Raw genomic sequence first — 27,277 nt, forward strand, 5'->3', positions numbered from 1 at the left:
AACAAGCAGCGACGAGGCAGAAGATGTGTAATTCATGAGAGCGGTGACGCGCTATTCCTGCTCCTGCCTTGGAGGCTAAAATTAGCCCTGGAGTTCACATCAAGGAAACGCTAATTTTTTTTCTTTTAGTGCATTGAAGCCGCTTAATGGCAATTTACGTCTCTCCTGCTCTTCATCAGACGAGACTTTACGATGGCACAGTCTGTGATGTCACTAGTCGGGCCCGTACGGCTGGAAACTGTCAATACCCCTCCCCTACATATACCGAACGGAACATTATCCTGAAGCCAACTCAGTCACTTGTAACATCAATGTCACAGAATATAATAAAAGTAATTGAAAAAAGTGGAAGATTATTAACACCCTACACTACTACACTGGATGGAGCAATGTACAAGAATATAACTGCTATAATACCGCCCCCCTATGTACAAGAATATAACTACTATAATACTGCTCCTATGTACAAGAATATAACTACTATAATACTGCTCCTATGTACAAGAATATATCTACAATAATACCGCTCCTATGTACAAGAATATAACTACTATAATACTACTCCTATGTACAAGAATATAACTACTATAATACTGCTCCTATGTACAAGAATATATCTACAATAATACCGCTCCTATGTACAAGAATATAACTACTATAATACTGCTCCTATGTACAAGAATATAACTACTATAATACTACTACTATGTACAAGAATATAACTACTATAATACTGTCCCCTATGTACAAGAATATAACTACTATAATACTGCTCCTATGTACAAGAATATAACTGCTATAATACTGCCCCCTATGTACAACTACTATAATACTTCTCCTTTGTACAAGGACCATATAACATTCCCTGTCCTCAGACGCCCCCTGGGTTTATCCTTTCTTTGCCATTTTCCCAGCTATGACATCTTTGGCTAGGTGATGACTGACTACCTATCAGACTATCCATTTCCATCACGTAGCGGTGGGTACGGGTGGGCGGTGGGTTGAGGTGGGGGGCGCTGTATATACGACTTACATCTTTCAGCACAAAGGGAGAGGAGCTATAAATAGTCTGCTCAATAATTAATGGGGTTCTGCTTATTTTCGATGCGACTCCCCTGTGCCGCTCCTTTCATATCCCCCTTCTGTCACTGGCTGCGGCTCAATTTGTGACGTGAGAACAGAAGTGACTTCCCTCCGCTCTCCGGGCCCAAACACTGAGCTAAATTTAACTCTCCAACCCCGTGTGCAGATGAGAGACTAGAAAATGTGATTACTGATGCCTCTCACACATGGCGCTCTGCTGCTACATATAGCGAGGCCGGCCGTGCCCGGAATATTAATAATGGCCTCAGATAGCGCGGCATCCAGCAGAGATCACGAGCCAGAGGAGGAGGAGGGAGGGGACGGCGAGGAAGGAGAGAACGGAGAGGACAATAGAAAAGACAACTGCAAGTCCCAGGATTCCCTTACCAGTACGCCCTGCTGAGACCTGTAGTCCCACACCGGTATGGAAGCCGGGGTGTATATTATAGGTCACCGTATACAACAAAAACATCCGTAAGAGGTCATTCATAAAAGGATTCTCCAAGGCTAGGGCTACACAATGACAGCGGCCGCCGCCAAGGACCACCAGGTCACATTGTAATCCCCCAAGGGTGCTGTGACTGCAAGTCATAGTCACGAAAAGATTGAGAACTCCTTAATGTTTAAGTGACAAGAAGTGGCATTCATGTCACACTAGGGAGTGCAACGTGACTCTATTCACTAATATTAGTCCAATCGAAGGGCAAGCCGACAATTTTGGTCACCGTATAGACCAAGCCTAAAGGGTCGCTCTAAACAGCACCACCCTGATCCATGTGGCTGTGTCTGGTATTACATCACTACCTCAGGGACTACCTTCTGTTCTAGTAAATACTTACAGTACAAATACTCTTTACTTATACAATGTACACAAATAGAACACGTGTAAGGGCTAGTTCACACGGGGTTCCGCGTGCACACATTCCGTTGTGGCATTCTGCGATGGATTAAGCCGGAGCCTCGTACCGCGGACACTAAGGCTGATTCAGCCACGGAATCTGCGGTATGATAGGGCAGCTCGCTTCTTTTTTCCCCACTACTAGCTAGCAGAAAAAAGAAGCGAGCGGCTCCCTTTGAAGTCAATGGGAGCAGCAGATTTTGAGGCGGATTCTGCGTCAAAATCCATAGCCAACTTGCCCCGCATGAACTAGCCCTTAGGGTCTGTTTACACAGAGTCTTTTGGCAGCGAATTTTGACGTGGAATACGCCGCCAAAAACGACTCCCATTGACTTCAATGGGAGCCGCTCGCTTCTTTTTTCTGCTAGCTGGTAGTGGGGGAAAAAAGAAGCGACGCCCTATCTTGCCATGGATTCCACGGCTGAATCAGCCGTGGCGTTCGTGGCTTGATACACGATGCAGTGTAGGCCCATGATGCTGCATCGGCATTCCATCGTAGCACGGAATATTCACATGGCAGAAAATGTTTCCGCCATCTTTTCCTCCGAGTGAACATACCCTTACAGTGCCTCTGTTATTCCTCCTGGAAAAGTATGGATAAATTGCTGCATTTTATCATGCTACTTGTTGGTGGCAGGGGTGTAACTATTGGAGGTGGATCAGTAGCAGGTTATACCAGGCCCCTATAGGTCCCATTTGCCATATAACATATTGCACTAGGTAAGTAGGGGTCTCATTATAGATTTTGCAGGGGTTTCATGTCATTCATCTGGTCAATGGGGACAGTATCAGACACACAACCTGTACATAGAGAACACGCACAGTTAGTCAAGGATTTCCAGGATGAGCAACAGAGGTACAGGACAATACAGAAAAGCTCCTCTAGTGGGATACATGTATTAACCAAATCAGTTTCAAGTCTTTTACATCTCATATACAACACAGCCACACGAGACACCGTGACCGGCTACCATGTCAAAAACTGGTTCTGGGGACACTTGGTCTCTGAAAGAAGAGGTGGCCGTGCAAATTCGGCTCTGTCCACTGATTTCTATGGGAGTTCCAAAGTGCAACCTCTAAGTGAACGCCCATAGAAGTGAAAGGGAAAGGATTAAGTCACCCTTAGAAAAGGCGGCCATACTCACAACATTGGAGCACCATATGTAAATCACAGCACAAAGCATTGCGGCACTATTGTTAGGGTGGGTAGAGTAAGGTCAGGGCAGTCTCATCTCAAGAACCCCTTCCTATATGCCCAGCTCTCAGCCTGACTATGTACTATACGGACACCCAATTAGGTGAGTCTCCAGCATCTAAGGGGTTATCTATACCCTTTCCAATAATAGAATATTGCAAGGAAATTTCGACTCATTGATCGATGGCGATCTGACCTATGGGACCCTCACTGATCCTAAGTAGGAAGGGGGTCACAGCATGAATTCAGCACAGCAGCCCCTTCCCTGCAGCGCCCCTGTCACCTGCTGAAGCAGCACAACTACATTTCCTTGACTATACCTGTGCGGGGAAGGACTGACATGGCCGCAGTGCTGTAACCTCTTCATTGTGTGAACTGGTGAGCTACGAGAGGTCATAGCAATATACATCAGCTTATAAGGTGGATGTGTTCTTTTAACGCCTGGGGTTTCTGCAAATATACCCCTTGTTGTCACAGCAGTCTTCTGCAGTCACCACTAGGGGGAGATTGCTTATTATTGATATATAGCATTTCCTTGCTCCTGTGTCTAGGCACTGCTGTGACATACTTAATATGGTGGGCGCCCCCTGGTGTTGTATTAGGTCACATTCAGAATGTCCCCCTGCTGCTTTTAGTGTGCCGATTTCTATTAGATATGTGCACAATAAGAGGATTGCGGAGCATGGGACACATTAGCGTAGGGGTGCTGGGGACAGGGATGCCCAATGCTGGCCCACTGTCATGAGATGCAATGCATCGATGAGGACCGGTCAGCCACCATTACAGCCCAGTGTATAAGGTGTTGAGTCTCGCTAGCTGGGGAGTGGCAAGTTCAAATTTAGGTAAGAGGCTTTTTACTAAAACTAGTTGTGACCCCTGCATTAGGAGGATGTTCAGCAGAATACCAGGCAGTGCCATAACAAGTCCACCACACCAGGGGGCAGCATAACACGTAGGTAAAGGCAATATCTACATGGAGCTGCTAAATTATTATTACACTATAAGACCAATGGAGCCTTGTTTTCCGTTTTCTGTTCACATCTCATACTTTGCAGCAGACTAAGCTTTCCTATACAGCCGGCCACTAAAACATAAAAAAAAACATAGCATGCATTTTTTCCTTATAGTGGCCAATGGCTGATATACAGTATACCTCCAACGCATGCGACGGATGTTAACACAACCTAATACTTACATCTGCGTAATATTATTGTGAAATGCACACACCATATTTTTCTCCTCTGCATGCTATAGGTTTAGTTTGCAGTTCATCCTGCCGTCCACAGTAAGTAGAGGAGAATCTCCACCATAACTGTGTCTCTCACTCTCAGAAACATCCCCAGGACCATGCAGAGAAGCACTGACCTGTACTGAAGTGAATAAAGCCCTTGGGCTCTAATAGAAACTTCCTATTTAGCAACAGCATCAGCCTAACCCTGTGTCATTTAGTTCCTGTTCCTTCCTTCCCTTATCCTATAGACAAGTGTAATAGGAGTCATGTAATCATGAGATGTTTATAGCAGAGATTTCAGAGTGAAAGTCAGTTTAGTAAGGGAGTGGAGAAATCAGAGTCTGAAAATCCCAATCCCCGGCCTTATTGGACATACGCTGTACTTGCCAACATGAACACTAAGGCCACCTAAAGGTTATGTGAAATATGTACGTGGGGTCATCACCGCAGGGGCGATTAAATTTCATGCTGTTTCCTGCCTTTAGCTATGGTTTTTTTTCTATAAACAGCAGCTTTCTGAGATTTGTTTTAAAGGCCTATCCTTTACAGCCCTAAGTAACAGATCATTGAGGGGCTGACAGCTGGCTCCTGTACGGATCAGCTGTTCAAGTCTATGTATGATGCCTGTACTATACAGTGCACACAGCCAGGATCACTTGGCTCCATACACTGTATAGCGTTCTGGTGCCGTACTGCAGCTATTCTCTTACGGATATCAATGGGAGCTGAGCTGCAGCACTAGCTCCCAGCCTCTATATAGTATACAGAGGTATCTGCTTCAGCTCTGTACACTGTATAGTATGGACATCAGATGCAGCTCCGAACAGGGGTCATCAGGCCCCACCCTATCCTTACGGGCCATGCTAAGCTAAGCAAAGGCAAAAACTAGCAAATCCTATGAAGTCATGAACAAGAAGGAATTTGTTTTTGAAGTATTTATTGTATTCACCAGAGGTGGGAGTAGAGGTGACACGTTCTAGGTTACATGACAGTTTCTGTGAGCAGAGGCAAGACTGTATGCTTACCGCTGCACACGGAGGACGGCGATGTGACGTTGTACAGGAGCGGGTAGAGCTGCAGGCACCGGATCAATTGCAGGCTGTCTCTACACTGCGGGCATCCTCTGTTCAGATCCAAAGCAGCACGGAAGACTTTTAGGGCACCGGACAGGTTCTTGAGTGACAGGTAAGCGTTACCCAGGCTCAGTAGTGTCAAGGGCTGAACATAAAACATACAGCATTAGTGACATGTAGACATATATATGCGGTGTATCTATAGTCTGCAAATGCGCGAGATACTCTCATGTATACGTACAGCAAATACAATGATGAGGCAATTCTAGAAAAATCCATAGCTAGCTAGATAAATATGGGATAGATAGATAGATAGATAGATAGATAGATAGATAGATAGATAGATAGATAGATAGATAGATAGAATATCTGTGCATGCCATAGTGCTGACGTGATCGTGGGCACTCACCTCAGAGCGATCCAAGCTCATCGCCTGTACCAATAATCTACTGGCATCCAGATGAAGCCCGTGGTGCATTAGTAAGTTTGCCAGATTCACCAGCGGGATATATTGGTGCTGAGTTGGAGCCGTGTTCACCGCTCTACGCAGGCAGGCTATGGCTTGTGTGCAGTTTCCTATGGCCCACCAATAAAGAGCTGCCTCATTCAGGATGGACCACACCGGCCCGGCTGGCTGAAAGATAACCAATAAAGCGACATTAAACATATAGCATATTCATATCTCATAGTATGCTCATCTCTAAGTGGTGGCATATAGATGGGGCATGTCATCACTTCATAGTCGGGAAAGGGGGGGGTTCTGACCTCTAGAACCTGCAAGTGATCAGGAAAATGGAGAACTATTGTGCTCAGACACTTTGTTCAGATGGTGTGGCTATAAGTATTTAAACCAACCCAGAAATCTGAGGTCCAGGGAAGATTAATTTTAAGGAGATATCCCCTTTAAAGGGACCCATTACTGTCAAAATCGGTGGAGGTCTATCCCCTAAAACAGTCACAGGTCAGCAAAATGAAGTTTCGTCGTCTACCGGAGCACCGTATTCCAGTTTTCTCCCATTCCGAAAACATGCCGATCCATTTGCTTCCAATGAATTGGCTATAGGGTATCAAAGAAAGGGAACATAGACGGAGCCCCACTACGTACTAATATGAATGGTGACAATTTTTGTAACAAACACCCAGCACAGTGTAATCCATACAAGTAAACAGCACTGCCATTGTCCCTTTGATCTGCTCATTGGTGGGTTTTAAAAGGTCAAAGATTCAGCCGCAGACATCCGCCTCGCGACACCTCCCTCCCGACTAGCCCCATTCATTTGGGCCTAATCCGAGAGCGCAATGCCGCGACTGCATGTCGGTGCACTGCACCAGGCGCAGCTAGCCGTGTTTTTGGTACAGAATCTGAGGCGGCCTCCGCATCAAATTCCGGACCAAAAAACCCCATCTAAACCCAGCCTTCTAGTCTGCACAAGCCAGGTATCCATGTTGCAGCAACTAGCGCCATCTCTTACTTCAGCAGTTTTTGCAATTTTCCCAATGTATCCACTCTGTAAAACTTGCAGGACATTACAGTTATACAGACCTGGGCAAAAGCGTGATAGAAAGAAAGCTTCATTTCATCCTCTGAAATGCTGAGGTTATTGATGAGAGATTGCAGGGCCTGGGGAGACACATGGCGAAGAAGTTATACTGCTGCGATAGGAGCGGCCTTGTGTATAGCCGAGAATACAACGTATATACCTGTATACAGCACAGAATACAGTGTATATACCTGCTGGGCATGACTGTCTGGCTTCAGCTGCTGCATGTCCAGCCTCCCTTCCACCTCCATAAGAAGCCTATGAAGAGTTTCATTCTTGCGCATTTCGGGAACGGATGTGCAGTCCGGGGTGTGCAGGTCACTTCCGGTATCTATCTGCTTCAAGACAGCCGGGCTGACACTGGAAGAAGGGAAGACAAAGACAAATCAATCAGGAATGCCCAGATCCAGGACAGATTTTACATCTGTATCACCAGAACCCAACATATCAACCTAGCTAGCGTATACATAGTATCTGCTACCAGCACCAAGCTCTCCATAAGGTTCCCCAGTCCGTCACCTTCCTCTTTAAACCTGCCTTGGATATCGAGCTTACCGATGTGTCCTATTAGGGCCAAATTATGTCATACAAGTAGGTTCCCCTGCTTCCGAGCCCACCTCCATCACAGCCACTTATTACATGGTCACCTACTGGCGTCAATGGGTGCTGTGTAATTCCATATATCACCTGCAGAGTTAGAGATCGTGTGTGCACCATTTGTACTTAGACTTTGGTACCCGGAGTTGCCCCTTTATATTTTGCTGTAATAGTCCTTATACTAGAATCACATTTACCCCTATACGGCTCCATGCACACAAACGTATGCTTTGTCAGTGTGATAGCTGTGTTTTTGACACTGACCCATGATTTTCCATGACCCCTTATACATGGCAGGGGCAAAACTGAAAACAGGTCCTACACCCGTCCACTTTGTCTGGAGCCCTGGCCCATTACATGAAATTAATGGGTGTTTGGAGATCCATGTGCTGTCCATGGAGTTTTCCTACTGACCCATACACACACACATTATATATACACATACAAGTAGCCTAAGCCAAAGATGGCGGCTCAGTATGATGAAATAATGTGTTATCTGGACTCACCTCAGACCAGGTTGGCCAGGAGGTAGGTAGTATTTTGGAAGCTCTTCAGGTAGAGGCACCGTTGGAAACCTTTTGGCACAATCTGCCTTCTTGGGCCAGAGATGGTCCACCTCCTAATTTATAAAAAAAAAAAAAAGTTTGCGACAATACTACGATTTTTATCTACAGTTTAGATAAAAACATAATGCTCGGTCCATCCTGGGATTCAATTTTATAGGCCTCGAGCAGAGTAGACTGCGCATGCCTGGGCCACAAGAAAACGGCCGCTTACACAGTAAGCCGGTGTAAGCAGTCATTTTCTTGTGGCCCGGGCATGCGCAGTCGGCTCTGCCCGAGGCCTAGAAGATTGAAACCCAAGACGGAAGAAGACGCAGGGAGAGGTTGTTCCAGGTGAAGATGGAGGCGGCGCTGGAGATTTCTCTTGCAGCATTGGGGACGCCCCCAGTGCTGTTTGAACACTGAGGGCCGCCTCCAGTGCTGTGAGAGAACTCATTTGCATACTGAAGAAAACCCGGATTTCTACTGTCCCTTTGAAGAGAATGGGCTGAGCAGCGATACCAAACACAGCCACTATACAATGTACTGTAACGGAACTATACTGGCTAAATAATGAAGAGGCCGCTACGTTCGCCCGAATGCCGCTGCCTCCTTGAATAGCTGATCAGACAGGGAACTGGGTGTCAGAACCCTGCCAATCCAATCAATCATAAAGCCTAGAAAAGCCCTTTACTATAACTAACAGAACAGCTGTGATGCAACTCACGTGAAACGAGGCGCCATCCAAACCCCAAACTTTTATTGCAGAACGTGACACTGGGGGGCGCTGGAGCAGAATACTCTGATTTGCCTGGAGGTCTAAATTGACGGATGTCATCTGTGCCGAGGAAGTGTCATCACCAAACTGAAGAAGAAAAGAGAAAGCAAATTACTAACGTTACACTCTCCCGACTGACCTGAACTTTATAACTCATACAGTACCGGTCAATATACAAAGAATTTAGCATTATATGGGTTTTCCAAGAGTTAACTCTTCTGATCGGTGGGATTGTGACACCCACAGACCAGCTACTTGAAGCGGCAGCGCTACTCAGGCGAGTTACGTCACATTTATTTGTCACGTGGACTATTTGTAGCTCAGTCCCATTCAAGTGAATGGGGCTGAGCTGCAATACAAAGTACATCCCCTATACAATGTATGATGCTAAGCTTAGCGCCCTCTTGACCGCTGATTGGTGTGGGGTCCTGGGTGTTGAACTCCCATCAATCTAATATTGAAGTCCTATCCTAAATAGTAATAACAAGCCTCGGCACACGCTCTCTATTACTGTAATATATACAGATTGGAGAATCCTCCCACTATAACCATGGAGTTGCTAACACTTCTTTTCCATAAAGTCTATTCTAAAGCTAGGTTATCAATAGGACAATCCCCAAAAAGTCCTTACAATGTATGTAATTTTTTTCGTTCTTCACCCCCACGACTTACCAACACGTGCTCCACATTTTCAAAGATGTCTCCTCGGTGGTAGCGAACCGGTAAGTCCCATGGACAGTGCAGACTGTGCTTACGGCTGCTGATTTGACAAATCTGATGATTTCCTAAGGCAAAGATATACAGAATTTAATATGTAATAATGAACATCAATACAGCAAGTCTATCTTGTAGTCGTTATCTGCACATCAGAGGAGATAATTGCACCCCTTTTACCCCCTCACTTGATCTGTTGGGGTAATTACAAAACTGAAGGGGTAAAGACCTTGTTTAGTGTTGTGTCCCTATGACACGTGCATAGTAACCCCTACAGATTTGGCAGAGAGGCCTCATTCAAGTGAATGGAGATGGCTGAAACCCCTGAACAGCAGGGTGCACGGCTGTGCAGGGAAAAACGAAAGGGGGTGCAATGCTATACCACCCCTCAATCATCATACGATGGTATATCCAATAGATAAACCATCACTTTAGGAGATGCAAAAGTGTCTGACTAGTGGGATTGCAACCAGCCACGAGTGTTATGGTTAGAGTTTCAATAGGGTGGAGGGCAAGCATGAGTTGAGTGCGGCACTGGTTATCTTTGCAAGTACCATAGAGTTTAATGGACCAAGAGCATCCAAGCTCAAGTGCAACTCAATTTAAACTGGGGACATAGGACCCCTGCTCTTGCAAATGGTAGGGATCCCAAATGACATAAGTCACCTATCCAAGGTTTAATCTTTGGTTATCCCATTAAAATGTCTAATGTCCCTTCTGCCCTCCATAACAGCCAAGTATCATCCTTTTCCTCCTGCAGGACAACCAAATCCTAGGATTCCTTCCTTCTCTATGTACGTTTTCATGTAGAACTTCTATGTTTCCAGCCTTACCTAGCTGCGCCTCCTTGGCCATTTGTGTCTCATGGATGATGTTCCTGAGGATCTGCTCCTCCTGGATCAGCTTATGCTTCTCCAGGACCTCCTGCTGTCTCAGGTAATGGTCGTGCTGCTTCTGATATTCCTTCAGCTCATTCAGAGTCCTCTGGAGGGACCTGGTAACACAAGTAGAAGAAGAAGAGGTAATGTAACACCTTCACGTCTTCATCCAGATGTCCATTAGCTGTACAATGGGGCAGACGCTTACCTGTGTTGTGCCTCCAACTTCTGCTCCAGTTTTTGCTGGCATAAGACGGCTTTCTTCTTCTTATCAGCTTCATAGAAGAAAGGCCGGGCCTCCAAGACTCGGTCATAGCACAATACAGAGTGATTATACTCCCCCAACATCTACAAAGATGGAGAAATTATCCATCAGCTTGTGAAAGGTAAAGTAACATTTCCTTAATCCAGATGATGGATTAAAGGATTTTAATCATAAATTTATTTCAAACAGCCCTAAAATACTCACTGCATATATATTCCCCAGGGTGTAGTGGCTAACCAAGGCGTCTGTGGACACATCCATCCCTGGAGACACGTCAAGTGCAGCATGAACCAGAATAGCAGCATCGGCTGAGAAGTGCGCTCGGTGCAAGACATTCGCCATGTTCAGAAGTGCAATACCTTTGTCATACCTGTAGGGTAGGGACAGGCGAGATACATAAAGTGCGCAGCATACATTGCCCAGAACAGCATTTATAGGAGAACTTCGAGACCTTGTGTCTGGCTGGGATTTTTGTGTCAGTTTTTAATATAGAATTTGCCATGCTAATGCTTTTATATTTCGGAATTACACCACCACTAGGGGAAATAAGTTCACAGGATGGGGGGGTCAGTTTATGTGTGAACACAGACTTATCTTTCCTAGTCCCTCTGCTAAATACTAAAGGCGGTGGAGTAGTAGTAGTAGTAGTAGTCCCACTCTGATTACTATAAAGGACCCTACTGAAGTAGCTTGTGGCTTGCAGTGATCCAGGGGCACCTTGGTATTTTTAAAGGGATCCTATCATTAGAACTCAATTTTTTCTCCCTAACATATAGGAATAGCCTTAAGGGAGGCTATTTTTCTCCTACCTTTAAATGTCTTCTCCGAGCCGACGTTCGGTATATAACCCGGTATTCGTCGGTATGCAAATGAGTTCTCTCGCAGCACTGGGGGTGGGCTCAATACTGCAAGAGAACTCTCCATCACCGCCTCCATCTTCTTCAGGAACGGCCTCTCTTCCGGCGGTGGCTTCAAACTTCTAGGCCTCAGGTAGCCGACTGTGCATGCCTGCCAGCAACAAGAAAGTGGCCACTTTCAATACTATGTAAGCGGCCATTTTCTTGTGGCTGGCGGGCACACGCAGTCGACTTTGCCCTGAAGTTTGAAGCCAGCGCCAGAAGACGACGCGAAGAGAGGCCGTTCCTGGACGGCGCTGGAGAGTTCTCTCACAGCATTAGGGACGCCCCGAGTGCTGCAAGAGAACTCATTTGCATACAGACAAAAACCGGATTATATACAGAACGGCGGTCCGGAGAGAGACATCTAAAGGTAGGAGAAGAATAGCCTTCCTTAAGGCTATTCCTAAGTGTTGGGGACAAAAAATTGAGTTTTAATGATAGGATCCCTTGAAGTTTTGGACAGTGTTGGGGGTATTTTCCATTGTGTAACAATATATCACTAGGATATAACATAAGTTGATGACCTCGCTGCAACCCCTACACTCTCAGGGTCTGTGGGGGTCACAGAGATCAGATACCCACTGATCATAAGGTTAGGTTCAGAAGATGGAATAAGGAATCAATCGCCCCAGATTCCTCTCCCAATTCTGGCCCTGTGATCCCCTTGCTGAAGCGCAGCCACAATTATAGGGGTTTATCATCCTATCTATGAAGGTTTTCAACAATACTATCCCCCTTACCCCCAGTAACTCCTTTAAGCAATGGTAAATCCTAGCAATATGCCTTGACTATAAGATGGGAATAACCATTTAAGTCTTCCATATTTTCCCATTTTCAGACATTGGCCAACATCCTAAGTATAAGAGCTTACTAGCCAGAGCTCATCTGAACAAGCCCACGCAGAATGCAATACAAGCAAGATGTCAAAAACTTGGGTCTTTATTGTTATTTTTTTTCACCCCTTTCCTTGCAAATGTAAAGCTCTTCATGGCACAGGGGATGACTATATCCAACTACTCTTATTTTTCAATTGCACAAGTCAGCATTAGACCAATTGTGCATGAACTTGATAAAACATCTCCTAGTACTTCAATGTCAAGCAATATGAAATGTGCATTACCTTGAAGAAAAGTGCAGCGCCCTCATGGCACACTCCACCATGTGGTATGGCTCATTCTTTATCCTCCAGTAGAAAGACGCCATGTTATACAGGACCCAGGAGGTTTTATTCTGCAAAACACAAAGTAAAGTGTTTAAAGTTCACAAAAGCCACTTCTTGAACCATCCACAGGAAACAACAAACCGTGCGGTGTCTGGGTGTTGGACCCCCATGGATTACATCCCGTGGATAGGTCAACAGTATGAAAAGTTCATTTTAGGCCAGAAAACACCTTTACAATTGTCCCATCCATACAGATTTGTTAAGCAATTACGCATTGACAAGGATGTATGGGAGCATTTCCCAATCTGTGGTCCCCCAGCCGTTGTAAAACTACACTTCTGACATGCCCTGACAGCAGCAGAGGGAGTCGCAGCGACTGTAAAGCCACAGGCTCGAGACAGAGACTTCCAGTATGAACAAGGTCACACACCTTCATAAGGGCCTCATGTATTCTATGACCAATGTCGTCAAAATTCTTCCCCAGCCTCTGAGACAGGGAGCTGAATATGGGATCTTCTTTAGGTAGCAGCGGAGCAGAAAGGTTCTTCCTTTCCTGAATACCCTACAGAGAAAAAAAAAACAAAAACAAATTGTTACTGCAACCAGGATCACCAGAAACTGTTGAGAGGTTGTCGGTCACATCCAGCTTTCTAATTCCTCTAGCATTCCTTAATTCACCATTTAATATCAACTTGTTTTAGGTACAATATTCTGCATTCAATAAGTTAAGGCTGAGGCCGCACGTTGCAGAAACGCAGCTTTTTTTGTTGCAGATTTTGTTGCGTTTTTTTGAGCCAAAGCCAAGAATGGCTACAAGTTCTCATACTTCTCCTTTCTGCTCAATCCACCCCTGGCTTTGGCTCAAAATACCGCAACAGAATCTGCAACAAAAAAAGCTGCGTTTCTGCAGATTGAATTCCATTGTTCTGACACAGAAGAGAGCAAGAGGGGAGGGAAAAAAGCAAGAGGGAAGGCGAAGAGAGCGAGAGGGGAAGGAAGAGAGCTGGAAGGAAGAAACCGAGAGGAGAGGGAAGAGAGCAGAGGGAAGAGAGCAGAGGGAAGAGAGCAGAGGGAAGAGAGCAGAGGGAAGAGAGCAGAGGGAAGAGAGCAGAGGGAAGAGAGCAGAGGGAAGAGAGCGAGAGGGAAGGGAAGAGAGCGAGAGGGAAGGGAAGAGAGCGAGAGGGAAGGGAAGAGAGCGAGAGGGAAGGGAAGAGAGCGAGAGGGAAGGGAAGAGAGCGAGAGGGAAGGGAAGAGAGCAAGAGGAGGAAAGGGAAAGAGACGGAGAGGGAAGGGAAGAGAGCGAGAGACGGAAAGGGAAAGAGAGCGAGAGGGAAGGGAAAGAGAGCGAGAGGGAAGGGAAGAGAGCGAGAGGGAAGGGAAGAGAGCGAGAGGGAAGGGAAGAGAGCGAGAGGGAAGGGAAGGGAAGAGAGCGAGAGGGAAGGGAAAGAGAGCGAGAGGGAAGGGAAAGAGAGCGAGAGGGAAGGGAAGAGAGCGAGAGGGAAGGGAAGAGAGCGAGAGGGAAGGGAAGGGAAGAGAGCGAGAGGGAAGGGAAGGGAAGAGAGCGAGAGGGAAGGGAAAGCGAGCGAGAGGGAAGGGAAGAGAGCGAGAGGGGGAAAGGGAAAGAGCGAGAGGGAAGGGAAGAGAGCGAGAGGGAAGGGAAGAGAGCGAGAGGGAAGGGAAGAGAGCGAGAGGGAAGGGAAGAGGGCGAGAGGGAAGGGAAGAGGGCGAGAGGGGGAAAGGGAAAGAGAGCGAGAGGGGGAAAGGGAAAGAGAGCGAGATGGGGAAAGAGAGCGAGATGGGGAAAGAGAGCGAGATGGGGAAAGAGAGCGAGATGGGGAAAGAGAGCGAGATGGGGAAAGAGCGAGAGGGAAGGGAAGAGAGCGAGAGGGAAGGGAAGAGAGCGAGAGGGAAGGGAAGAGAGCGAGAGGGAAGGGAAGAGAGCGAGAAGGAAGGGAAGAGAGCAAGAGGAGGAAAGGGAAAGACGGAGAGGGAAGGGAAGAGAGCGAGAGACGGAAAGAGAAAGAGAGCGAGAGGAAAGGGAAAGAGCGAGAGGGAAGGGAAGAGAGCGAGAGGGAAGGGAAAGAGAGCGAGAGGGAAGGGAAAGAGAGCGAGAGGGAAGGGAAAGAGCGAGAGGGAAGGGAAGAGAGCGAGAGGGAAGGGAAGAGAGCGAGAGGGAAGGGAAGAGAGCGAGAGGGGGAAAGGGAAAGAGACGGAGAGGGAAGGGAAGAGAGCGAGAGACGGAAAGGGAAAGAGAGCGAGAGGGAAGGGAAAGAGAGCGAGAGGGAAGGGAAAGAGAGCGAGAGGGAAGGGAAAGAGAGCGAGAGGGAAGGGAAAGAGAGCGAGAGGGAAGGGAAAGAGAGCGAGAGGGAAGGGAAAGAGAGCGAGAGGGAAGGGAAAGAAAGCGAGAGGGAAGGGAAAGAGAGCGAGAGGGAAGGGAAAGAGAGCGAGAGGGAAGGGAAAGAGAGCGAGAGGGAAGGGAAAGAGCGAGAGGGAAGGGAAAGAGCGAGAGGGAAGGGAAAGAGCGAGAGGGAAGGGAAGAGAGCGAGAGGGGGAAAGGGAAAGAGCGAGAGGGAAGCGAAAGAGAGGGAAGGGAAGAAGGTGAGAGGGGGAAAGGGAAAGAGAGCGAGATGGGGAAAGAGAGTGAGAGGGGGGAAAGGGAAAGAAAGAAAGAAAAGAAAGAAAAGAAAGAAAAGAAAGAAAGAAAGAAAGAAAGAAAGAAAGAAAGAAAGAAAGAAAGAAAGAAAGAAAGAAAGAAAGAAAGAAAGATTGATTCTGAAAGTAACCTAAGAGATCACTAACAGCGGCAGAGCTCCTGAGACTTCATCTACATTTCATCTATTACAGCCGCTGAGCTTTCCATTATACAGTGAATAAACGTTATTTCTTGGAATCTCCTCACAATCACCTACATGTGTAAGACTATAGGCAGCGTTATGTGACCCTATGGCGTTCTAGGCCGCCGCTCCCCTTTAGGTCATCTCTACTTTATGACGCTAATGTCAGAATATTAATGTACCCGGAGATGCTGAAAGGCATGAATGCTATATGGAAGCTCTATGATGCGGGTGCAGTCGGGCTGCTTCAGATCCGGAGGTAGCGAGCTATGGACATCCACATAATCTTCTGCACTGTAAATGGAAACACAACAAAAACACGTCAGAGATAGAGGAGCAAAGGTTTACTATAAAAAGCACCGTACATGTCCATGGTTGTGTCGGGTATTGCAGTTTGGTGAACCGAGCAGTAACACCAGATACAACCAAGTGGGTCATGTTTCTGCAAAGAAAATCAGCCATTCTCGGGATCAGTTGGGGTCCCAGAAGCCGGATAGGTGGGATACTGGTTTACTGCACAACGCCTCAACACTACAAAAGAATGATACGGCAGAGATAGATAAATTACTTAATAAATTTCTCCTCCAGTGACATGTACGTCCCGTCATACAGGTCCATGTCGCCCAGGGGCACTTTGGCCAGGACACAGTCGGGATCATCCTTGTAGTGCCGCTGCTCCAACCCTGTGTCCCGATCTTCATTCTCTTCAATGTGAATTTTCTGAGCCACAAGATGTTTCTATAGAGATAAGATGATGACAGGAGAGATGAGAGACAAGGCGGCAAAAATCTAATAAACTACAGGCAGTGGAGAGAAGACTCACCTCTAGTTCCTTAAGGTACCCGACAGTGGTCTCCTGTCTCATAAGGATCACTAAATCATGAGGGTGCTTCAAGTTCATGGGCGAGTCCACCTGGTAGAGACGAAAGATATGAGATACATGGAGAACGCAGGGACTGAGAGGTACAAACAGTGCGTATTATAGTATGTTCTTGTACATAGAGGGAGTATTATAGTAGTTATATTCTTGTACATAGGGAGCACTATTATAGTAGTTATATTCTTGTACATAGGGAGCACTATTATAGTAGTTATATTCTTGTACATAGGGGGCAGTATTATAGTAGTTATATTCTTGTACATAGGAGGTAGTATTATAGTAGTTATATTCTTGTACATAGGGAGCAGTATTATAGTAGTTATATTCTTGTACATAGGGAGCACTATTATAGTAGTTATATTCTTGTACATAGGAGTAGTATTATAGTAGTTATATTCTTGTATATAGGAGTAGTATTATAGTAGTTATATTCTTGTACATAGGAGCAGTATTATAGTAGTTATATTCTTGTATATAGGAGCAGTATTATAGTAGTTATATTCTTGTACATAGGAGTAGTAGTATTATAGTAGTTATATTCTTGTACATAGGAGTAGTAGTATTATAGTAGTTATATTCTTGTACATAGGAGTAGTAGTATTATAGTAGTTATATTCTTGTACATAGGAGTAGTATTATAGTAGTTATATTCTTGTATATAGGAGGTAGTATTATAGTAGTTATATTCTTGTACATAGGAGGTAGTATTATAGTAGTTATATTCTTGTACATAGGGGGCAGTATTATAGTAGTTATATTCTTGTACATAGGAGTAGTATTATAGTAGTTATATTCTTGTACATAGGAGGTAGTATTATAGTAGTTATATTCTTGTACATAGGGAGCACTATTATAGTAGTTATATTCTTGTACATAGGAGTAGTATTATAGTAGTTATATTCTTGTACATAGGAGGTAGTATTATAGTAGTTATATTCTTGTACATAGGAGGTAGTATTATAGTAGTTATATTCTTGTACATAGGGGGCAGTATTATAGTAGTTATATTCTTGTACATAGGAGTAGTATTATAGTAGTTATATTCTTGTACATAGGAGTAGTATTATAGTAGTTATATTCTTGTACATGGGAGCAGTATTATAGTAGTTATATCCTTGTACATAGGAGTAGTATTATAGTAGTTATATTCTTGTACATAGGAGCAGTATTATAGTACTTATATTCTTGTACATAGGAGCAGTATTATAGTAGTTATATTCTTGTACATAGGTGTCAGTATTATAGTAGTTATATTCTTGTACATAGGAGTAGTATTATAGTAGTTATATTCTTGTACATAGGAGTAGTATTATAGTAGTTATATTCTTGTACATAGGAGTAGTATTATAGTAGTTATAGTCTTGTACATAGGAGTAGTATTATAGTAGTTATAGTCTTGTACATAGAAGCAGTATTATAGTAGTTATATTCTTGTACATAGGAGGTAGTATTATAGTAGTTATATTCTTGTACATAGGAGCAGTATTACAGTAGTTATATTCTTGCACATAGGAGCAGTATTATAGTAGTTATATTCTTGTACATAGGATTAGTATTATAGTAGTTATATTCTTGTACATAGGAGTAGTATTATAGTAGTTATAGTCTTGTACATAGGAGCAGTATTATAGTAGTTATATTCTTGTATATAGGAGGTAGTATTATAGTAGTTATAGTCTTGTACATAGGAGCAGTATTATAGTAGTTATATTCTTGTATATAGGAGGTAGTATTATAGTAGTTATATTCTTGTACATAGAAGTAGTATTATAGTAGTTATATTCTTGTACATAGGAGTAGTATTATAGTAGTTATATTCTTGTACATAGGAGTAGTATTATAGTAGTTATAGTCTTGTACATAGGAGCAGTATTATAGTAGTTATATTCTTGTATATAGGAGCAGTATTATAGTAGTTATATTCTTGGAAGTATAATCTTGTCAAACCAAAGGTTCGATATAAGGGTCCGCGACTCACAGCTTGTAAAAACCTTCTTTTATTTCATCCTTTTAAAATTTCTGTTTGCCACCTTAGGCTGGAGTATACATTTAGACACAAAAGAACATAGTGTAGACAAAATAGACACTAGACATAGTGAGTTAAAAAACGCTAGAAAACTCTTGTACATAGGAGCAGTATTATAGTAGTTATATTCTTGTACATAGGAGGTAGTATTATAGTAGTTATATTCTTGTACATAGGGGCAGTATTATAGTAGTTATATTCTTGTACATAGGAGTAGTATTATTGTAGTTATATTCTTGTACATAGGGGGCAGTATTATAGTAGTTATATTCTTGTACATAGGAGTAGTATTATTGTAGTTATATTCTTGTACATAGGGGGCAGTATTATAGTAGTTATATTCTTGTACATAGGAGTAGTATTATAGTAGTTATATTCTTGTACATAGGAGCAGTATTATAGTAGTTATATTCTTGTACATAGGAGTAGTATTATTGTAGTTATATTCTTGTACATAGGGGGCAGTATTATAGTAGTTATATTCTTGTACATAGGTGTAGTATTATTAGTAATGATTACATCCCGGGAAATGCCTGCTGTGGGGTTTACATCCATATATCCTATTTCCTTTAAGCGCACATCCCGGAAAGAGCTGATTCACTGCAATATATCAGAGAATCTGCGCAGCACAGAGTCACAGAACATTACTATAAGTCCCGCTCCCTCAGGCATTACACACTGTGCTGGTTTTTCTTGGAGCATCCTTCTAACTAGACGTCCTGTTTTGCTTTCCTTGATCACAATGCTCCTGACACAATGTCTGACCGGTATAGCAGAGCACAAACATTTGCAAGGAGCCAGGTAACCAGTACAAGTACACACATAGCACCTCTTGGTTGTCTTCTATTAAGGTTCTTGTTTTGGGGCCACTTAGAATATGACGTTGGGTCTGTTAATGTGTTTACGCTGGATATAGTACAATACAGCAACATTACTGTACAAGAGAGGCGGGCTGATCATACAGTAACCTTTATCTCTATAGTGGTCGTGGCTCAGTTTTTCTTACACGAAGCTCCATAGAGGGCAGCATAACAGAGGCACTGTCTCCCTGTTTACATCTTGGGAGACAGATTTGCATATTCTTCCCATGCTAACATTGTAGCAGAGATCCCGAAAACTACAAGTATGTCTGAGCAATGGACGCACAGGAGTAGACTATGACAAGGGTTCCAACTGGGCACTAGTCATATATGGAGCTAGGGTCTATAAGCCCCTGGGTAGGTGTAGCCAAGTGATAAAGTACTCTGGACTCTAGTATAGTGTATACGACCTTGTACTTTACCTCTTGGCTATATACCCTGCTCTGTACATTTACCCCACTCAGGGGATTATTGATGTCTACGTTGTCATAGAAGATGCCAGGTGTCTGCACACATCTATAAGAGGATGTTCAAATTGCATTTTTGGAGCAGGTTTTGAGGCATTTTCCGCTTTAATATCAGCTCCAAAAGAAATCTCCAGGAACCCCTACCCACCCCCCAGAAGAAGGCTAGCACCGAAACACGCGTAGGGGATCCTGGAGACTCGGCCCTGCTAAGTACCTTTCTTGTACACTACCATCACCATGGGTATGTTCTTTGCACTGGATTAGAGATTTATTATCCTTGTCTCTCTACCATTGCAGCAGGTTTACATATACATTGCAGTATTTACTTGGCTGTATACATGACATTAACCACATGGTCTGACGTCTTCTGTCTCCTTATTACAGCTTATATACCACTTCTTACTACTCTTACCATCTTACTTGCTGCATTAGGTTTTTCTATAAACGTTACCTCTATCCAGTACTTTTACAGTAGACATATGATTGTAACATTTGCTTGTAGATTTTCCATAGTTTTATGGTTATTTTCTATGTTATATATTATGTATTTCTTTCTTTGATATATTTACCCCAGTGCATATTTACATACTTACCTTAGCTGCTTCTCCAGTCTGATGGCACTGTCGTCCTGCCCTGTGTACTTTTTAATATTGTGGTTTAATAAAAGTTTTTGTATTTGATTGTATCCTTTGTGCCCCAGTCACCTCTTTTTGGTTTTCTTATTATATCCTCATAGTGACTTTTGGGGCCCCTCCTTTATTTTGGACCTACAATTTGGGAACATACATTCGGTAACTATGTTGTGATGTTTGTTTCATATGCGCCCTCTTTACTATGTACACCTCCGAATATATCTGTAACTGCAGGGGTCACACTACAGGGACAAAAATACTTCTCAAAATAGATAAGTGCAGTAATGTGATTGTGCCAATGTAGTGCGAGCTCAGGGTGCCCTGTGCCTCCCCTTCTCCCTCCTGTCAGTGCCCTGTGCCTCCCCTTCTCCCTCCTGTCAGTGCCCTGTGCCTCCCCTTCTCCCTCCTGTCAGTGCCCTGTGCCTCCTCTTCTCCCTCCTGTCAGTGCCCTGTGCCTCCCTTCTCCCTCCTGTCAGTGCCCTGTGCCTCCCCTTCTCCCTTCTGTCAGTGCCCTGTGCCTCCCCTTCTCCCTTCTGTCAGTGCCCTGTGCCTCCCCTTCTCCCTCCTGTCAGTGCCCTGTGCCTCCCTTCTCCCTCCTGTCAGTGCCCTGTGCCTCCCTTCTCCCTCCTGTCAGTGCCCTGTGTCTCCCTTCTCCCTCCTGTCAGTGCCCTGTGCCTCCCTTCTTCCTCCTGTCAGTGCCCTGTGCCTCCCCTTCTCCCTCCTGTCAGTGCCCTTTGCCTCCTCTTGTCCCTCCTGTCAGTGCCCTGTGCCTCCTCTTCTCCCTCCTGTCAGTGCCCTGTGCCTCCTCTTCTCCCTCCTGTCAGTGCCCTGTGCCTCCCCTTCTCCCTCCTGTCAGTGCCCTGTGCCTCCCCTTCTCCCTCCTGTCAGTGCCCTGTGCCTCCTCTTCTCCCTCCTGTCAGTGCCCTGTGCCTCTTCTCCCTCCTGTCAGTGCCCTGTGCCTCCCCTTCTCCCTCCTGTCAGTGCCCTGTGCCTCCCCTTCTCCCTCCTGTCAGTGTCCTGTGCCTCCCCTTCTCCCTCCTGTCAGTGCCCTGTGCCTCCCCTTCTCCCTCCTGTCAGTGCCCTGTGCCTCCCCTTCTCCCTCCTGTCAGTGCCCTGTGCCTCCCCTTCTCCCTCCTGTCAGTGCCCTGTGCCTCCCCTTCTCCCTCCTGTCAGTGCCCTGTGCCTCCCTTCTCCCTCTTGTCAGTGCCCTGTGCCTCCTCTTGTCCCTCCTGTCAGTGCCCTGTGCCTCCCCTTCTCCCTCCTGTCAGTGCCCTGTGCCTCCCTTTCTTCCTCCTGTCAGTGCCCTGTGCCTCCCCTCTTCCTCCTGTCAGTGCCCTGTGCCTCCCCTTCTCCCTCCTGTCAGTGCCCTGTGCCTCCCTTCTCCCTCCTGTCAGTGCCCTGTGCCTCCCCTTCTCCCTCCTGTCAGTGCCCTGTGCCTCCCCTTCTCCCTCCTGTCAGTGCCCTGTGCCTCCCCTTCTCCCTCCTGTCAGTGCCCTGTGCCTCCCCTTCTCCCTCCTGTCAGTGCCCTGTGCCTCCCTTCTCCCTCTTGTCAGTGCCCTGTGCCTCCTCTTGTCCCTCCTGTCAGTGCCCTGTGCCTCCCCTTCTCCCTCCTGTCAGTGCCCTGTGCCTCCCTTTCTTCCTCCTGTCAGTGCCCTGTGCCTCCCCTCTTCCTCCTGTCAGTGCCCTGTGCCTCCCCTTCTCCCTCCTGTCAGTGCCCTGTGCCTCCCTTCTCCCTCCTGTCAGTGCCCTGTGCCTCCTCTTGTCCCTCCTGTCAGTGCCCTGTGCCTCCTCTTGTCCCTCCTGTCAGTGCCCTGTGCCTCCCTTTCTTCCTCCTGTCAGTGCCCTGTGCCTCCTCTTGTCCCTCCTGTCAGTGCCCTGTGCCTCCTCTTGTCCCTCCTGTCAGTGCCCTGTGCCTCCTCTTCTCCCTCCTGTCAGTGCCCTGTGCCTCCCCTTCTCCCTCCTGTCAGTGCCCTGTGCCTCCCCTTCTCCCTCCTGTCAGTGCCCTGTGCCTCCCCTTCTCCCTCCTGTCAGTGCCCTGTGCCTCCCCTTCTCCCTCCTGTCAGTGCCCTGTGCCTCCCCTTCTCCCTCCTGTCAGTGCCCTGTGCCTCCCCTTCTCCCTCCTGTCAGTGCCCTGTGCCTCCTCTTGTCCCTCCTGTCAGTGTCCTGTGCCTCCCCTTCTCCCTCCTGTCAGTGCCCTGTGCCTCCCCTTCTCCCTCCTGTCAGTGCCCTGTGCCTCCCCTTCTCCCTCCTGTCAGTGCCCTGTGCCTCCCCTTCTCCCTCCTGTCAGTGCCCTGTGCCTCCTCTTCTCCCTCCCTGTCAGTGCCCTGTGCCTCCCTTCTCCCTCCTGTCAGTGCCCTGTGCCTCCTCTTGTCCCTCCTGTCAGTGCCCTGTGCCTCCCTTTCTTCCTCCTGTCAGTGCCCTGTGCCTCCTCTTGTCCCTCCTGTCAGTGCCCTGTGCCTCCTCTTGTCCCTCCTGTCAGTGCCCTGTGCCTCCCTTTCTTCCTCCTGTCAGTGCCCTGTGCCTCCTCTTGTCCCTCCTGTCAGTGCCCTGTGCCTCCTCTTGTCCCTCCTGTCAGTGTCCTGTGCCTCCTCTTGTCCCTCCTGTCAGTGCCCTGTGCCTCCTCTTGTCCCTCCTGTCAGTGCCCTGTGCACCTCCTCGCCCCTCCCTGTCAGGTGTCCTCTTACCTGTTGCTGGATCTTGCCGTCCTCTGTTACCACCCAGTGTGTTGTGGCCCCCGAGGGCCCCACAGTCCAGAGTAGAGAGAAGAGCCCGAGCAGACAGGCCCATCCCTGAGGGGCCCGCACAGCGCCCACCTGCGCTCTAGTCTCGGGGGGGCACTGCGGCCCGCTTCTGCTCTCCGCCATCTTTCTCGCTGACATCACTTCCGCCACACGAATAGGAAAGGGAAGCGCCTCTGCCGCCATCTTGGTAGAGGCAAACTGTACAAGAAACGTCCATAAAGTATAATGAAGGTGAAGGTACCACAAGTCCCAGCAGTGACAGCTCCAGGTTGTCAGACCCTGCACAGACAGAACTGCTAGATAGTAACGGCCAACAGCACAAAGGGACGCCATGCTTATAGTATATCAGTGTGTACAGTGACATACAGTCAGGTTAGAGATTAGACGGGGTCAGGACCTTCTGACGTCATAGGGTCACATGACATGCTGCCTGGTGAGGAGGTTCTAACCTCTGGAGTAGTGGGACACATCTAGGGCATAACAAGTAACCCTGGGCCCCAAAACTTATAAAACTTGTATCGGGGCCCCTCTCCACCATGACCATCATAAAGGGCTTATATGAGACCCCTGGATGAGGGACAATTGGGTAACTTGAAGCTTCTGGACCTCAGGACAAAATCTGTAATACAATGGGACTTGGCAATTCACCTTAAAATTACCAAAAACAAAAGCCGGCTTCTTTAATCGATGTGAACGTGCTCGTATCAAAATCCGGTCCAAATATCCCCGTGTGAACTTACCCTCAGTGTCCCAGATTGCCTTGACAGGTTCCATTTTAGGGTAGTAGGAAAAGAAGCTAACAAGCGGAGAAAGAAGCATTTTTCTGATAAGATACATTAAGGCCGAGGCCCACGTGCCGGAAACGCCGCGATTTGTCCGCAGCGGAGACGCCATGGGAAAAATCGCGGCGTTATACAGTATCTGCAAAGTGGGAATGGGATTCCACTTTGTGGAAGAAATCGCAGCGCGGACATGCTGCGATTTCCAAAACCATTGCGGTTTTGGAAATCGCAGCATGTCAATTATATCTACGGAAACGCCGGCGGCTATCCCATAGATATAATGATAAGAGAAAGTCCGCAGAGGAAAACTCCGTGAACTTTCTCTTCAAAGCGCTGCGGAAAGAACCGCAATGCGTTTACGGCCCGTGGGGCCTTAGCGTTAAAGTGCCTTATATTCGCCTGTACTATTTATATATGGAAAAAAATTGGAACAATGATTTAAGATCCCGTTTTGGAAACTGGAAGAACGAGGACTAACAAATATGGCCGATCTCTAGTGTAACAGCATTTTCTAACATTATGATTGTAGTGATTCAACCACATTTAGTGTACAGAGAGCTCAGGCACAAGACATTACAATTTAAACAGTTTTATTTCGGAATATATTAACGTTTCTACCACCATTACATCATAAGTCAATCACAATCAAGGTCCAACTCTTTTGACTCAGACCAAACATTGTACAGCACTGTACAGATTGTCATCACTGACACCAGTCCCTGTCCCCATTAGGGCTCACCATCTAAACTAAACTCATAGGGGCCCATTCTAATAAAGGCAATGAGCCTCATACATCCCAAAATATTGAGGGCAGATGGTTCACTTCATCCTGTCGTCACTATTAACCCCCATACGTGGATGTGGTCTTCATCATGTGGATACTACCAAATCTCTACCTCTTGTAGTGGCCCCAGTGTAGGTGACCACAGACCAGACAGACTCTGGTGCAAAGACAGGAAAAGGAAAGTCGAGTACAGGTAGAAGGTCAGTGGCTGGCAGTCATTGGAGTCCATAGACTGAGCAAACCGCCACAGGCAGCAGATCGTGGACCCACTGGGCCAGTTAAGCGGTTTGGCAAAGGTGCCACTTCCAAAGGTCTTATCTAAGTAGTTTCACCGGTCTTTGCCATTTATACAAGGTGTGGTCTTCACCATGGGGAGACTACCAAGTAGCTACCTCTTGTAGTGGCCCTGGTGTAGGTGACCACGGACCAGACAGACACAGGTGCAAAAATAGGAGTATAGTACAGAATAGTGGAGTACAGGCCGAAGTCAATAAATGGAGAGTGAAGTGTCTCGGTTGACAGAGGCTAACTAAAATGATGACAGATTGCAAGCTTTCGAGACTTCTTAGGTCCCTTCGTCAGTCATAGTTTCATAGATAAGGGAACTATGCCTGAAGAAGGGACCTAAGTAGTCTCGAAAGCTTGCAATTAGAGATGAGCGAGTACTGTTCGGATCAGCCGATCCGAACAGCACGCACGCATTGAAACGAATGGAAGCACCTGGTACTTCCACTTTGACGCCGGCCGGCCACATAACCCCCCGCGTGCCGGCTACGTCCATTCATTTCAATGCGTGCGTGCTGTTCGGATTGGCTGATCCGAACAGTACTCGCTCATCTCTACTTGCAATCTGTCATCACTTTAGTTAGCCATTAAAAAAAGGTATCAACTACTGAAGACTCGATTTTTTTTATATTTCATATCCACTGGCTAACACGGGACAAAGATATTTTTGTGTTGACAGAGTAACCCAAAGAACAGATGTTAAATGGACAGAGAAAGAGAGAGAATTTCTCAAGATGTGACGTCCTCACATGTATACATTAGTAAAAATGTGTCACAGGAAATACATCATTCTATTACGCATACTATATACTACGCAGGTCTACAGGATAATAAAGTGGGGATCTCACCATAGCTATAAACCAAAGATATCGTCACAGAAGGAATACAGCGTGATGGCGGACACCATAAATAAAACCGTTATCTATGTCCAAGGCCATTCTAAAAGGCCACAGTTCTAAGCATAGATAGGAAAGCCCAGAATATAACAATATACCAGATAACAAAGACAGTATACGGATCACACTGTAATATAGATCATAAAATATCAGGGTGTAACTAGGAGCGCAAACATGAACATTACAGGACAAAACAATCCTACTATAGTAACAATACTGTCAGATCTGTCTGCTGGAAATATCTGGCAGGAAACAAGTCCATCAGCAACACAGCAACAATGGAGGTTGTATATAATAGGGTTTTCCAGGGCCCCAAAGTATAATGAGCGGAGGCCCAGGGGAGGTGCGTCAGCATACAGATGGAGAAGGGGTAACCGAACTTCTGCAATGGGTTAAACTGATGAAGACAACAAAAAAACAATGAAAAATGTTGGTCCAATGGCTTCTGTGCTAAAATATCTCACTGCAGCAGTTTAACCCATTGTAGATGTTTGGGTTCACTCTGCTACATCTGTACATATGTGCCTTATATAGCAAACTTTAACTTGACACTTATTTTAAATATCGTCTGAACGTAGCCTTATAGATCTGTCATGTGCAAAGGCCCTTAGACTCTATTCAGACGACCAACGGGCAGAACGTTCACAAAACAGGGACATTTTACTCAACCATTTTGTATCTGATGGACCCCGTTTCTGTGGACCATGCAAAGATTTGAGTCTGTCGATGGGGTAAAAATAGGACATGGCCAATTTTTGGACGGTCTCTGAATGTAAGCTTACAGTACACTAGACTTAGCCACACTGCTTTGGCGCATCATAAATTCTTGCACAAAACAATGACAGAAAATTGTTTATTGGATTTGGTAAATATGTCCCCATGTGTCGCCCCCTACCCACTAAATAGTCTGGCATTGCAGTGAGTCAATAGCAGGTGTGGCCACCACCAATAATACAGAGCTGGGCCTGGCACACAAAGACCCTGGGCCTGGCACACAAAGACCCTGGGCCTGGCACACAAATACCCTAGGCCTGGCACACAAAGACCCTGGGCCTGGCACACAAAGACCCTGGGCCTGGCACACAAAGACCCTGGGCCTGGCACACACAGACCCTGGGCCTGGCACACACAGACCCTGGGCCTGGCACACAAAGACCCTGGGCCTGGCACACAAAGACCCTGGGCCTGGCACACAAAGACCCTGGGCCTGTGGCACTTTCACACACTGTAAACA

At 46.1% G+C, this 27,277-nt stretch overlaps 1 protein-coding gene across 1 annotated transcript in view; it reads right to left on the reverse strand.

Moving 5' to 3' along the window:
- TTC17 (tetratricopeptide repeat domain 17) overlaps nt 1-23,479 on the reverse strand; it is a 32,871-nt gene extending 9,392 nt beyond the window's left edge. Inside the window, exons 1-16 of the mRNA XM_075281136.1 lie at nt 23,240-23,479; nt 16,514-16,603; nt 16,259-16,428; nt 15,873-15,984; nt 13,287-13,418; nt 12,815-12,924; nt 11,000-11,165; nt 10,739-10,878; nt 10,486-10,646; nt 9,611-9,723; nt 8,888-9,025; nt 8,125-8,237; nt 7,213-7,381; nt 7,024-7,101; nt 5,890-6,114; nt 5,433-5,625 (exon numbers count right to left, since the gene is read on the reverse strand). Of these exons, the coding sequence (XP_075137237.1) occupies nt 5,433-5,625; nt 5,890-6,114; nt 7,024-7,101; nt 7,213-7,381; nt 8,125-8,237; nt 8,888-9,025; nt 9,611-9,723; nt 10,486-10,646; nt 10,739-10,878; nt 11,000-11,165; nt 12,815-12,924; nt 13,287-13,418; nt 15,873-15,984; nt 16,259-16,428; nt 16,514-16,603; nt 23,240-23,479 (2,350 nt within the window). The remainder of the gene's footprint in view (nt 1-5,432; nt 5,626-5,889; nt 6,115-7,023; nt 7,102-7,212; nt 7,382-8,124; nt 8,238-8,887; nt 9,026-9,610; nt 9,724-10,485; nt 10,647-10,738; nt 10,879-10,999; nt 11,166-12,814; nt 12,925-13,286; nt 13,419-15,872; nt 15,985-16,258; nt 16,429-16,513; nt 16,604-23,239) is intronic.
- Nucleotides 23,480-27,277: the final 3,798 nt, after the last annotated feature.

This window comes from Leptodactylus fuscus, chromosome 7 (assembly GCF_031893055.1).
Source record: "Leptodactylus fuscus isolate aLepFus1 chromosome 7, aLepFus1.hap2, whole genome shotgun sequence".
Classification (NCBI taxonomy): Eukaryota; Metazoa; Chordata; class Amphibia; order Anura; family Leptodactylidae; genus Leptodactylus; species Leptodactylus fuscus.